Genomic DNA, 13,378 nt, shown 5'->3' with positions numbered 1-13,378 from the left:
CTTTAGCGTGTTTTGCAAATTTAACATAAACTTTTAATTTTGGCAAATTAAATCACAAACTTTTGATTTTTTGCAATTTTAACACCGATCAATTTTCCTTCAAAAAAATAGAAAAAAATGCTGATGTGGACGCCGGAATAGTGGTTATTCCGGTGTACACATCAGCATTTTTTTTCACAAAAAATTGATCGGTGCTAAAATTGACAAAAATCAAAAGTTTGTGTATTAATTTGCCAAAATTGAAAGTTTATGTTAAATTTGCAAAACACGCTAAAGTTTGTGATTTTTTACGCAATTAAGCCTAAATTAAAAAACAGACAATTTTACTGTTCAACCCATTCATTAATTATTAATTTTAACAGTTTAATAAATTTATCATATTTTTTATTATTAGAAAAGAACTGAAGCAAACATGCTTTTGGTTTTGATGGAATCAGTTAAACCGGACGATTCATTTTTATTATTTAAACATTGCCTTCCTTTTCCCTTTTAAAATTTGATGGCCAAATTATAAAATAAATAAGATGAATTTTATTTAATTTTCTGCGGAGTTTTATAAGATTGATGGTGCTGAATAAGTCTTGGCCATTGCACCTACTCTTTACTCTTATGTTAAACTACTTTCTTTTTCTAAAATTAGAACTTTACCTTAACAACACTGTATTTAAAACAAACTTATAAAGTATAATTTCGAACTTCCCAACTTAAACTACTTGCTTTATGAAGTGGGTATCTACTAATTAAAATATATCTTTTATTTATTAAATATTTAAATTAGATACATTGATCTTTGATGGAACCCACACTTCACTAATATTATCATTTACTTTATTAAATTTATTATCTTCAGGTGACATTTGTGAATTAGTTGTATTGTGTTTGTTCAATTTGGACTTGTGTTAATTGATTGTACAATAATTTTATTAAAGCAAAACTAGTCACATCAAATGAAAAGAAAATGCTAATTAGGGATGCACTAATAAACAGAACCAAACTAATTGAAAAAAATAAATCGAATCAAATTTAAAACAATCGGTTTGATTATTTATTAATATAATTTTAAAAATATCAATTTTCCTTTTTTTATTTAAAAAAATGTAATAATATTATTAAAAAAATAATATTGTTTTGCATGTGCTCCAATAGTTTAAAATATATAATATATTATAAGTAGTTTATATTTGATTTCTAAATTTAATATGTAATTTTTTCTTCTTTTATTTTTTTAAAAGGAAATTTTATTATTGTAATTCGGTTAAATAAAAAATCAAACCAAATTGAATCGAATTTTACTCTTTAATTCGGTATATATTTTATGTGAACCGATTACTTTTAATATTTTTACTATCGAAACAAACCGATCGATTTGATGCACAATACAATTACCAAAAAAATAAAGATTAATGACGACTGGGGATGGGCCTCTAAAGTAATTCTCCAACATAAATGTATCATTATTCTCTTATTAAAAAAAATGTCAAATTTCTATCACTATATTAAATAGGTGCGGAGGAACAAACCCTTTTGAGTGGGGAAGATTGTAAAAAGAAAGAACCCTAATTAAACCGGCAAAAGAAGATGTCGTTTTCAATTGCCAAAAAATCATGGGCCTCAAATTCAGTGGGCTCACTCAACTCCCTAATGGTCTTCTGCAATAATTGCTGACTCAACATGCAACACGATCGTTACACGTATCCCTCCTATCAACGGCTCTAGCTACTCTAGGAATCTTTTCGTACTCATTGGTAGGCCATCCACCAATAAGCGGTCCCAATCATTAGACGTGGACATATTATAAAATGGACCCACTTAGATAAGTGACATTTTCATGAATTAACTTTGGAATCTAATTTTATTTTTATTATAATATAATATGCTTATATTATCAACACCAATAATAATTGAATATCATTAGTTTTCCTAAGCAATCAAATGGACCCACTTAGAGAAGTGACATTTTCATAAATCAACTTTGGAATCTAATTTTATTTTCATTCTTAGGCTAAATTTCTCCTAAAACTTTCATATTTTACTATTTTTGTTAAAAAAATCTCTATCGTAAAAATATTACTTTTCAGTTACTCTACTTACCTGATTTTTTATTTTCATGATCTTTTTTTGTCTCTCTACTCGCAAAGGTTTTTTTTCTGATTCCAACAAATGAGCGTGAAAATCGAAAGTGGGCGAGTAGAGAACATGAATGTGAATAAATTTAAGATAAAAATTTTATAAATAAAACTTATAAAATAAAGGAGTCCCAGGAGGAGTTTTCCCTAATTTTTATTATAATATGCTTACATTATTAACACCAATAATACTTGAATAGTATTAGTCTTTTAAAGCAATCAATTACCACATAACTCCAATAATTAAAAAATAAAAAATAAACTGTGGGCTAAAGGCACCAACAACTCCATAATAAATTGGAGACTAAAGCATAGGATTTATCATTTGTGGGAGAGATTTATTTTCCCATCTCCCACAACTCAAAAACAATACCCCACACCATGCTTAGCAAGAGAACCAATCCGATGATCGGAAGATTATCAGAATTATTGGTCTCCGGCAACAAAACCGGCGGATTCTTGGATGCTGCAATTAGTACTCCAACTCCAAGTCCAAGAAGTCCGGTGGACTACAGAATTCAATCACCGAGGGGTTTAAAGAATTACGATCTTGGTGGAGTTGGACTGGGCATAGTTGCAGCTCTTGAGAAATCTGGTAATGGCGGGCATGAAATTCTTGCAAAATACGCAATTTTTAGCCCTAGTTACCGGTCAGATCCTATTCCGGTCAAGATTCATAAAGAGATTTTGGATTTGGACATGGATATGGATAGCTTGGAGGAGGATTATACTTACGTTACACGGCACGGGGATGATAATAAATCATTGACCAAGGTTTTTTACGATCATGGCGGACACAATATTTTATTTGATTCAAGAATTGAATCATCATCATCATCAGCAAGACTTGTAGATGAGGTTTCTTTATATCCAACTTCAGATTTTCTCAGTTCTTGTTACTTATGCAAGAAAAAACTTCAAGGCAGAGATATTTTCATGTACAGGTAATTAAATTAATTATAGTTCAAGTTCTTTTTTCTTTTCTCGATATTTATTAATCCGTGTTCTTAATATGTGTACGTATAAATACATTAAACAAACTGATTTTAAATTGTATTTAACGATTGCAGAGGGGAAAAAGCGTTTTGCAGTATGGAGTGTAGATCGAGTCAGATAATAGTAGATGAGCGTAAAGAACAGTGCAGATCGGAGGTTCAAAGATCTGCGGATGTTTCAACCGCAAGTCCTATTTTCTCAACGGGAATTCTTGCAATTTAGTCCCTGAATTTATTATGCTGCGGTGGATATATATAATATATACATCAAATCAAGTATATATAATATATTCTAGAGCCAAGTAACTTAATTATACATAACAGGTTCATCAGCTCAGTTTTGAGAGGATAAATTAAATATAATAAATAGAAGAAACAATTTTTGTTTTTGATCCATAAGATGGATTTGTAGTAGAGTTTAATTATGAAGTTGTTCATAATGAAAAATTTGCATTTTTTTTTCTTTCTATGTTTGTAGTAATTATGTTACTATTATCAATTGAGTCCTAAAAATGGGGTATTTCTTAATCATGTGTATGCTTTTTCCGAGAGAATTTCAGGAAATTACAGTCTGAACTTATTCATTTAATTATAAATTTATGTCAAATCAGTCTATTCAGAAATAATAATTTAAGACACGGAAGAAAACAAAAACAAAAGAAATTAATTGCTGAAATAGTGACCCATTATGAAGGAGTAGGACCGATACCTGATAGAAGACAGTCCTTGAAATATATACTAATCAAAAATAAAATAAAAAAGCATATTTGCAAATTAGAATCGGATATTTTGTACGTTGCATGTATTATGCATAACCCAGCTGGAGGGCTGTCGAACCAGAAAACCAGCCCACTGAAATTGAATGAACAGAAAAATAAAAACAGGAGAATACAAGCAAAACCTCCACCCAGAGGCGGCACCGTAGGGACGGGTGGGTCGGTGGCCGGGGCCGTACTCATAGCCGTCAGTCACTAATTATTTTTATTTATTTTTTAGAGATTTTCCTTTATATTTTATAATTAGAAAACAACATATTACTAACAAAAATAAATTTTTATGATTAAATGAGTAATCGATAGTAATAAGTATCCACGGAACTCGTCGGTAAACAAGGCGCAAAGTTAACGTCAAAAATTACTGACAATTTTATCCCGTTTATTTTCCAACCACCGGTTGTTTTCGTGTAATCGCAATACCAAATTTTTTGAAGTAAAAAGTCTCAAATCTCCTATTGAATATTTCCCTTATAAAGAAAAAAAAATTAAGTGACACGATCGAGCTTGTGAGCCTATTCAAAGAAAAAAAAACTCTCTAATTTTTTTTCATTTTATGGTTTAACTACTATTTTCACCACATATATGCCTTTGGATACTATTATATAGCCATGTTGCACGTAAGCTCGTAGATTTTTATTTTTCGGTATTTTGTCAACATTTATAAAACTCCAAAATCTTATATTTATAATTCATTTCTAAAAAATCATTATCTCTTTTTAAATTTAACATTTTCATATCGACATTTTTATTTCCGGGCAACATTATCCATATGAAAGTAGCAAATATCTTCATTTTTTTGGCTCTTCCTTTAATCATAGAGAAAACTTATATTTGATGCAGTTGTGTAAGAACACCTTTACATTGAAAACCGCATCATCAATGTTTATTTCGTGTTTATTAAATGTGTGGAGAATAACAAAAATTGAAAATACTTTGCAAATATATGCAACTTTTGGTGAATAAGAACCAAATTTCCTATCACGTGAATTTGTTGGTCTATTCTTTAAAGTATTATAATGCGCCCTTTTTAAACTAAAAACGAATCTATGCTTTAGAGCCAGAAAAATATGTGTGCCCAAAATTTAACTCTCAACTTCTAACTCTGCTTTATAATAAAGTGTCCATATATACAAGCTTAATGATATCAACGAATAATTTAATTAGAGGGTTTTTTTTTTAAAGAATTTAATTAGAGGTGATAGAACTCTTATAAATTTTTCGTATATTAGGATATAGCCTAACGGACATGACAATCGTTGAACATTTCAATATCAGGGGTTAGAGTCCTATTTCGCATATAAATTAAAATTTGTGTCCTCTATTTATGTACTGGATATATATTGTTTGGTAATATATTAATATTAATATGAATATTAATATTAATATCAATACGACTAATTTAGTATATCAATATGACTATTTTAGTATTAAATAGATTGACTATATGAAGTTAAAATTTCTAATATCTTAAGTAGTTTTAATGTAATAAATTCGGATATTGAATCAGTTATTATTATAATCAGAGTTAGAAGAAATAATATGAATTCTCATGTTGAATTATACTAATTTTAAATTATATGAGATTAAATATTCTATATTTCAAGAGAAACTATTTAACGAGAGGTTAAAAATATATTTTAGAATAAACATTGCTAACATTTAATTTGAGACAAACAAAATAAAAAAAAAAGAACAAAGTTGGGATTTGTTTTAGGGTTAATTCCATATAAAATCACCACCTTTACATGTTTTTTCATTTTAATCACGTTCTTTAAAAAGTGTCAAATAAAATCACCACCTTTTATTTTTTTGTAAATTTATCACAAATGTGAAAATTCAGTATATCTTTATTGACTTGACAACCGGAATCAACAAGAAAAAAGTAAGAGAAATGTATTTTATGTGTTAATAGGGCATTAATCAGATTAAAACATTTATTTGGGAGGAAAAAGACATCGAATTTTACTCATCGATGATAGATTTGCAAAAAACTGAAAAGTGGTGATTTTATTTGACACTTTTTAAAGGATATGATTAAAATGAAAAAATGTGTAAAGGTTGTGATTTTATATGGAATTAATCCTTTGTTTTATAATGTTTGAACGTTGAAATTAAGTCGCTATAAAAGTGAAACATTCAGATTTTTTTTTGCAAATATCCCTAAAATTTTATTATTATTATTTTATTTGATATGAAATGATATTAAAAAAATTATCAATTATCAATACACTAAAATATATTCTCTCCGTCCCATTTAAAAAAAAAAAACTCATTTCTAATTTTGAAATATTTTTCCATTGAAATTTTTTTTTACCCTTTTTTAGTCATCTTAAAAGAACTCTAAATAAGGCAAAACATAAAAAATATGAAAAGACAAAGATAATAAATGTTTATTTAATCTGTGTGTAAAAACAAATGGGACGGAGAGAGTAGTATTGAAGGTTTTAAATTTTTTCAGCAATAAAATAACTAAATAAACAAAATTAAATTTTTTCTGGTATTTTTTTCTGAAAAAAATTGATATTATATCCTAATTTAACAATTATTTTCAAATAATAATAATATTAATATCAAAAATTTGCAAATTTAAAATAATTATAGATAATTTATTGTTTATAAATAATTATTAACTATTTCTCAAAAAAATATTTGATTTTTGTGTTTTCATCAATTTGTATAAAGAAAAATTTATAGTATTTTTTAAATGTAAAAAGAGACTGAATTATTTTAACCTCGTCTTAAGAGGTTTAGATAATTATCCCCAACTTCTAACCTACATTTTCGTACACCTAAAATTACGTACTGGAAATGAAAAACAGCTAAACGCTCCTACCTAAAAGAAAAATTACAGGTCCAGAATAAAGTTCAAGTTGGCTCATCACCTTGACAGATTAAAGTATACATTTTGAAAGCTCAACACCTTCCATGGGAGATGAGTAACCACCGCCGGCATGCAGCTAAACACTTGAGATTCCTATGTTGCATAGCCAGTAATTTTCCAAAGAGAAGCTAATGGTTTACTTTAAGAAAAACATAAAGCTTGTATAATTACGACTCATTATGCGAACATATCATCCCATAAACACAACATAAATACAGCAACCTAGCGAGGCACATCACATAAACTTGTCCTACAGTTGTCCAGATGTTTGTTTATTCCTCCCTACCCAGATTCTCAAGGGGAGTTTGTGGTAACAGTATACTACTACTGATAGTACATAAGATGCTGTGTTGATGCAACATTTTGGAACCCACCGTCATATATCGCCTGACTCGCACCAACTGCACCCATTCCCATGACTGCCTGCTTCAAAGCATGTTGATTTTGTGGAAGCATTAGAGCTTGTGCACCCGCAATCTTACTTAAAGCCATCTGCCGCTCATAGGCTACAAGCTCAGCAGCTGATACACCTGGCATTGATAGACCTGGCATAAGCACCGCAGGTGGTGGAGGAAGAGGGCCAGAGCTCGTCCCTGGTGGAGTCGGTTTGCTACCCCATGAACACTGCAACATCAAAATAATCTTATGTAAATTATTCTTATGCTGGAAAATTGCACGGAATTGCATAAAAACCCGTATGACCATTAGAATAGAGTCAAATAAGCAGAAAGCATATAGTAATTAGATTATACAGCTTATATTTCTTTTCAAGTATGTAACTGTTTTGTTTTAATGTAGATAAATCCTTAACATTATGAAGTTAATAACAAAAAAAAGGGTTTTATTTTATTTTCATCAAAAGAAGAAATCACCTTCATTGGTTTCCCATACAATATACGAGCATTTCCTATCTGAATAGCATGAGCAGCTTCAGCATGTGTACTGTATCTTATAAAACCAAAACCTTTATCACGTTGGACCCGCACATCTTCAATAGTCCCAGCACCAAGTGAATGGAAATGCCGATGAAGCTCCACAGATGTAATCTGCAAATCATATGTCCATGAGTAAAGAAAGAAAAAGGCTTGATGTAAATTAAAGATGAGTCCTTACCTCAGGAGCAAGATTGCCAACATAAACAGTGGTATATTGAGGATTGTTTTCCGGTGCATCATCATTGCTTTCTTGGCCGTCTTCTACATTAAAGAAAAGTATCATATAAGTTTTACATGGGAAGATGATACACGTGTAATGCAATAACTGCATATTTTATGCAGATACAAATAGTACTAAAATAATCACCCTGGGACACCCAACATCAATACCAATACTGGAAAAGAAGAACTTAGCGGCCCATATAAGTACCATCGAAACAAACAACTGTTAGCAATGTAAGATTATTTCAACAGGTTCAAAAACAGAATCTACATCTCATAATAATGCCATTTGGGAGATCGTTTGCTACTGCACATTTACAGAAAGATATATATTCTTGCAATTCTTAAGGCACCATGATTAAGAAACTTGGATCTGTAAGCTTTAGAGTAAGGCAAATGATAATTCCATAACTGAAACAGTTAGTCAAAAACATAACAGAAGATGATAAGCATGATATCCAAACAAAAAAACTAAAGGTTCTGTCATGATTGATGAACTCACCCGATGTTCCATTTGTTAACTCTACCACACTTTTGGCATCAGAACTCTGCTTGTCATCATTTGAGGTAGCACCTTTTGCAGCCCAGTTACACCTGATTTGTCGGCTTCCGATCCACTTACCTGCAATACCAAAACCAAACACAATTGAGTAATGCAAAAATTAAAGACATTCTACGCAACAAGAAATCTGTCGGAGACTAGGATGTGTACAGCCATAAACATAAGATATTCTAATACACATGTGTGAGCATGTAAGTTTCCTAGATAATGATAGGAATGTGTGAGCCCGATATACATAAATATCGGTCCCGTGCACCAAGCTGTAGCTGTACGTAGAAAACAGCCTGGAGAAGCAATTTGAAGTTCCAAACAACAATTATTGCAGCCTTAGTTCCCATAAGGTTTTCCATTTAGAGTAAATTCAACTGCTAATCAACTACAAGCTTAATATTTTAAATAACTGTTCAGCTTTTCCAGCTTCCCAACCAACGCACATTTCATCTAAGTTAGTAATTCAAAAGAAAATTATGCTCCGTGCTTCTGTTGAAATGGCGTCCTTTATAATGCTCATATGATAAATAAAATAGGGATAAAAAAGGACAGTAAAAAAAATAGTATCAAAACATGGAAACTTCCATACCATTTAAGTCATTTATTGCACTCTGAGCATCCTGTCATGTTGGAAAAATATATTAATACTAAGCTTTAAAAAGGGAGAGCAACTATTTGCAAAGGGAGGAGTTCATAAGATTTCAGTAAAGCATTTCACTACCTGCTGATTCCTGAAAGAAACGAACCCAAAACCCCTTGATCGTCCAGTCTTCTGGTCCCACATAACCCTTGCATCTCTGCAGGGAATGCAATGATAACATTACCATCCAGATGACATAAATTTAACATGAAAAGAATCAAATTAGTTTTAGAAGCATAAAATGAGAGAAATAACTTACGAGCAGCTGGGATACGAAGCGAAACTGGCATACAGTGTAGCATCTGTAACTTCAGGGCTAAGATCACCAACAAAAATATTGAAATGGCCTGTGTCAACGAAAAGATTGATTAAGATATGAGAAACGTTGATAAAATAGAACAAGTTAAGAAACAAAAAATGTGTCGCATTTATCTACCTGATGTATCTTCTCTTTGACTACTAGCATAAGCCCAATTAACCTTAATAGGTTGTCCAAACCTGTAACAGAATTAATAAATTAGGGAATAGAAATGACAAACTTCAAACAGGCCTCAGAAAAGTTCGAATCTTCAACTTACAGTTGCCTTCCGTTAAGGGTCACAATAGAAAGAGCTGCTGATCGACGGTCAAAGTAATCAACAAAACCATAGGATGACTGCAAATAAAACAAAAGTGAGTAACATAACAGTAACAAGAAAGAATGCATCCAATAAGACATAATAAATAAGGCAAGGAACATTGATAGAAAACGCTGCATTAAATTTAAAAATGACCTTTTCTTTCCTAATCAGCTTGCATCCTTCAATGGGTCCAGTGTTCGAAAAAACCTCTTGAAGCAGAGGTTCTGTAACCTGAGGGTGGATGTTTCCAACATACCTACGATTTTTTATTCCACCAAAAACAAAATCTTTAATCGGAAAATTCAAGAGCATATTTGGATAAATAAAGTATGCATAAAAGTATGTCAACTGCAAGTAAACAACAAAATGACACACCATTTTTTTAAAACAAAAACAGATAACATATATAAAAGAAATAATCTTTTCATTTGAAATTTAAGTACCCAGTTAAGGTATGAATGCTAAACAATGAACAACTAAAATTCTATTTAAGAGAGAAAAAAAAAAGGCTACAAGACTCACACACTGCGACATGTAGCCGGATCAAAGCCAGGAGGCAGATTTCCACTCAAGATAGGCTCTATCTGCAAAATTTATAAAAACATAAAAACTAAAAAAAGGGAACAAAAAGAATTAAAACCCTAATAAAACCCTAAAAACACCTAATCAAGTTCATAACCTCCAATTTCTCAGCATTTTTACTTCAAATCAACATCATTAGTAATCAAGCAGAGCATAAATGAAATAAAACAAGATTCTAAGGCGACAAAATTAAGCTAATCTTGTAATCACATACACAGAAATGAAGCACACTGAGTCATTAAAAAAATTAAAAAAAAATCAGAGAACCTGAGGAGCAGCAAGGAGAGCGGGGTGAGGGTACTGCATCATGGCTTGTTGTTTAAGTCGATGATGATGCTGCATCATCGTCTACAAGCTGATTACAAATTATGGCGAGTGATCAAGAAATTTTTAGGGTTAGGGTTTCAAACTGTAAACTAAAAATGACAAAAAAGAAAAAATGAAAAGAAAAAAAAAAGAAAAAAAACCCTCGAAAGAGGGAGAGAAAGAAAACAGAAGAAAGAAAAAAAAGGAGAGAGATTGTCTCCTATTGTTTTTCTTAAGAAGAAGACGACACTGTCTCGTCTCATTTTTTCCACTTATACTTTTTCTCTTAATTATTACTCCCCATTAAACAAAAATATCTTTCTAATTTTTTTTATTAAATTTTATGCATTTTACTTTTTTATATCTTTAATTATATCTCAAAATATAATATTTGTGAAAAACATAGTAAAATTAAACGGTATCATGATAAAAAAAATTCTTGTTTAAAAGTTTAGTTTTGATAAATAAATAATTTAACCTTAAATTTCTTAGCTTTTCAAATTATAATGTGTTACCTAGTAGTGTGGAATTATATTAATTTATATAATTTTAAGGTTCGATTGTTAAATATTTTTAAATCAAAAATTATGGACAGGTAGTTTAAATTTTAAATTAATTGAAACAGTTGGCTCTAAACTACTATACATATATTAAGATTATTTTATAAAAAAAATCTTTTCGTAAAAAAATATTATGACCCCGCTTTGGAAATTTGATAAACTACTGCATTTTTATATGTTTGATAATTTTGACTCTGAAATTGTCTTTTAGTATTCGAGTGGATAAGTGATACGCATAATTGATATTGTGTCAGTAACTCGAGCGGCTTCGTTTTTATTTCGATAAAATGATGTTTTTTCAAACTCATTAAACTTAGCATTTATCTCTAATCTTGTTGACCGAAAATGTCATTTTATTAAAAATAATAAAAATGTCATTTGAGCTAGTGCCATCGCGACGACTACGTGAAATATTGTATATCTTATTTAGTGTTATATATGCATTTAAGTGACGGAGAATACCTCCATAATTAAAATTGTTATATTTTAGAAATAGTGTTTAAATTTGTGTTTTAGTAAAAAAAATGACCTTTTTGAAATAGTCCGATGTATAAATATGGATAAATTCTTTTGGATTCATTTAAAATATCTATAATTTAATAATTTAAATGTTTATCTTTCTTTTGTCTGTACTAAAAAAAATCTTATCATTCGCTATACAAAAAATGTGTTATTTCAATTTGAGGTGGCCAAAATGCTAATTAAGAACAAATGAAATGATCAATGAGTTTAGGGGAGAAACATAGAGAAAGAAGAAATGACCGTTCGATCATCATCATTCTGTTTCATATTCTTTCTTCTCTTTTTCCATTTCTCCCCCTGCAATCATCATCACGGAGAGGGAACTAAAAAAACAAATTGTTGGGATATATTTCAATGGCTATAAATAGAGTGTTTATCCCACAACGGATGTGTCACGTTATTTTTACAACAAACGAATAATAATTTGCGATAGGAAATTTTTATTTATTACTTATTTCTTTTATCATTAAACATTTGAACATGCTAACACCTTATTAAATATTGCACAAATAACGTGGCGCAACAGTTGCATTATATAATTATTATTATAAATGAATGGCAAAATATCACAAATCAATTGTCACACAATTGTTTTGGTGTGCATGTAGTATACGTGATCATGGTTTCGAATATTCGCCTGATTTATCCAGACCCGTCCGTTTAATCCGAACATGAACACTTAATTTTTATTTTAAACCCAGTTTAAATTTGAGCCCGTAATAAATTTGTATAAATGGACTCGAATTTCTGTTATTATGTTAGTTTTTCACACATATCCGTAAAAGTCCAACCCAAATTAGTATAAATTTGATAAATATGAAATTTATACCAAGCTCGGACTAGGCTCAGGATTAGGCTTAATATATGATTTGATCCCTGAACTTGTACCTTTTTACCCATATAACCTTTGATTTTAACGTCTCACCTATCGAACGTCTGAACTTGTTAAATAATCTTATTTGACCCCTGAACTTGATAAATACGTAAATATTGAATCTCTCCGTGTCTACCTGTCACTTGAAACATTTTAGAAGAAATCGTGCATAGAGGGGTTCAAAAGTTTACGTATTTATCAAATTCAGGGGTCAAATCAGGTTATTTAATAAATTTAGAGATTCGATAGGTGAAACATTAAATTTAAGGGTCAGATGGGTAAAAGGGTACAAGTTCAGATGTTAAACTATATATTCATCTCTCATATTACATTAAACACACATTGAGCCTAAAAGGCCCAAAGATAGCAAGCAGGTTCATAAAAGAGATTACATTGCTCATTGGACTCATCATGGGGAATTTGAATATTAGATAGCAGTCAGTCTTGAATTAAGGATCAATCCTCAAATTCAATTCAACACCCGGCCCATCTAATAATTTAAGGCCCCGATTAAAAATAAAAATAAAAATAGAAATGAAAATGAGAACTAATAGAGATATTTCGAATGTTGCTTAATTTAGTAAATTATATATAGAAATAAAAATGTATAGTATATAAAACCAAATCAAATTTGGTCCGATTTAATATTTTGAAAATTGGGTTTTTCGGATCGGTTCGGTTTTAAACATAAATGTTTTAGTTAAATTTAAATATAAATTGAACTAAAATGATGGAATTAAACCAAAAATCTAACCAGGCAGATGAGTATGTTTGATTTGAAAAAAA

The 13,378-nt window shown here is 30.2% G+C and overlaps 2 protein-coding genes across 3 annotated transcripts; one reads left to right on the top strand and one right to left on the bottom strand.

Moving 5' to 3' along the window:
• Window positions 1–2,435: 2,435 nt before the first annotated feature.
• Window positions 2,436–3,583, top strand: LOC126670301 (FCS-Like Zinc finger 14-like). The gene is made up of 2 exons (XM_050363998.2): window positions 2,436–3,070; window positions 3,197–3,583. Exons 1-2 carry the CDS (start codon window positions 2,508–2,510, stop codon window positions 3,342–3,344), a joined length of 711 nt encoding a protein of 236 aa, XP_050219955.1. The 5' UTR covers window positions 2,436–2,507; the 3' UTR covers window positions 3,345–3,583.
• Window positions 3,584–6,913: 3,330 nt separating this feature from the next.
• LOC126667965 (oligouridylate-binding protein 1-like) lies at window positions 6,914–10,863 on the bottom strand. Of its 2 annotated transcripts, none has more exons than XM_050361121.2 (12): window positions 10,598–10,863; window positions 10,271–10,332; window positions 9,902–10,004; window positions 9,707–9,783; window positions 9,565–9,626; window positions 9,388–9,475; window positions 9,210–9,285; window positions 9,078–9,108; window positions 8,438–8,557; window positions 7,892–7,971; window positions 7,651–7,824; window positions 6,914–7,402 (listed from the first exon to the last, which is right to left on the bottom strand). In XM_050361121.2, exons 1-12 carry the CDS (start codon window positions 10,673–10,675, stop codon window positions 7,103–7,105), a joined length of 1,251 nt encoding a protein of 416 aa, XP_050217078.1. In that variant the 5' UTR covers window positions 10,676–10,863; the 3' UTR covers window positions 6,914–7,102. The 2 variants fall into 2 exon arrangements, with proteins under 2 accessions (XP_050217078.1, XP_050217077.1); XM_050361120.2 differs by having other exon boundaries at window positions 7,892–7,974; window positions 10,598–10,861.
• Window positions 10,864–13,378: the final 2,515 nt, after the last annotated feature.

This window comes from Mercurialis annua, linkage group LG2 (assembly GCF_937616625.2).
Source record: "Mercurialis annua linkage group LG2, ddMerAnnu1.2, whole genome shotgun sequence".
In the NCBI taxonomy this organism is placed as follows: Eukaryota; Viridiplantae; Streptophyta; class Magnoliopsida; order Malpighiales; family Euphorbiaceae; genus Mercurialis; species Mercurialis annua.
The sequence above is the reverse complement of the archived record's forward strand: the minus strand, read 5'-3'. Positions and strand labels throughout refer to the sequence as shown.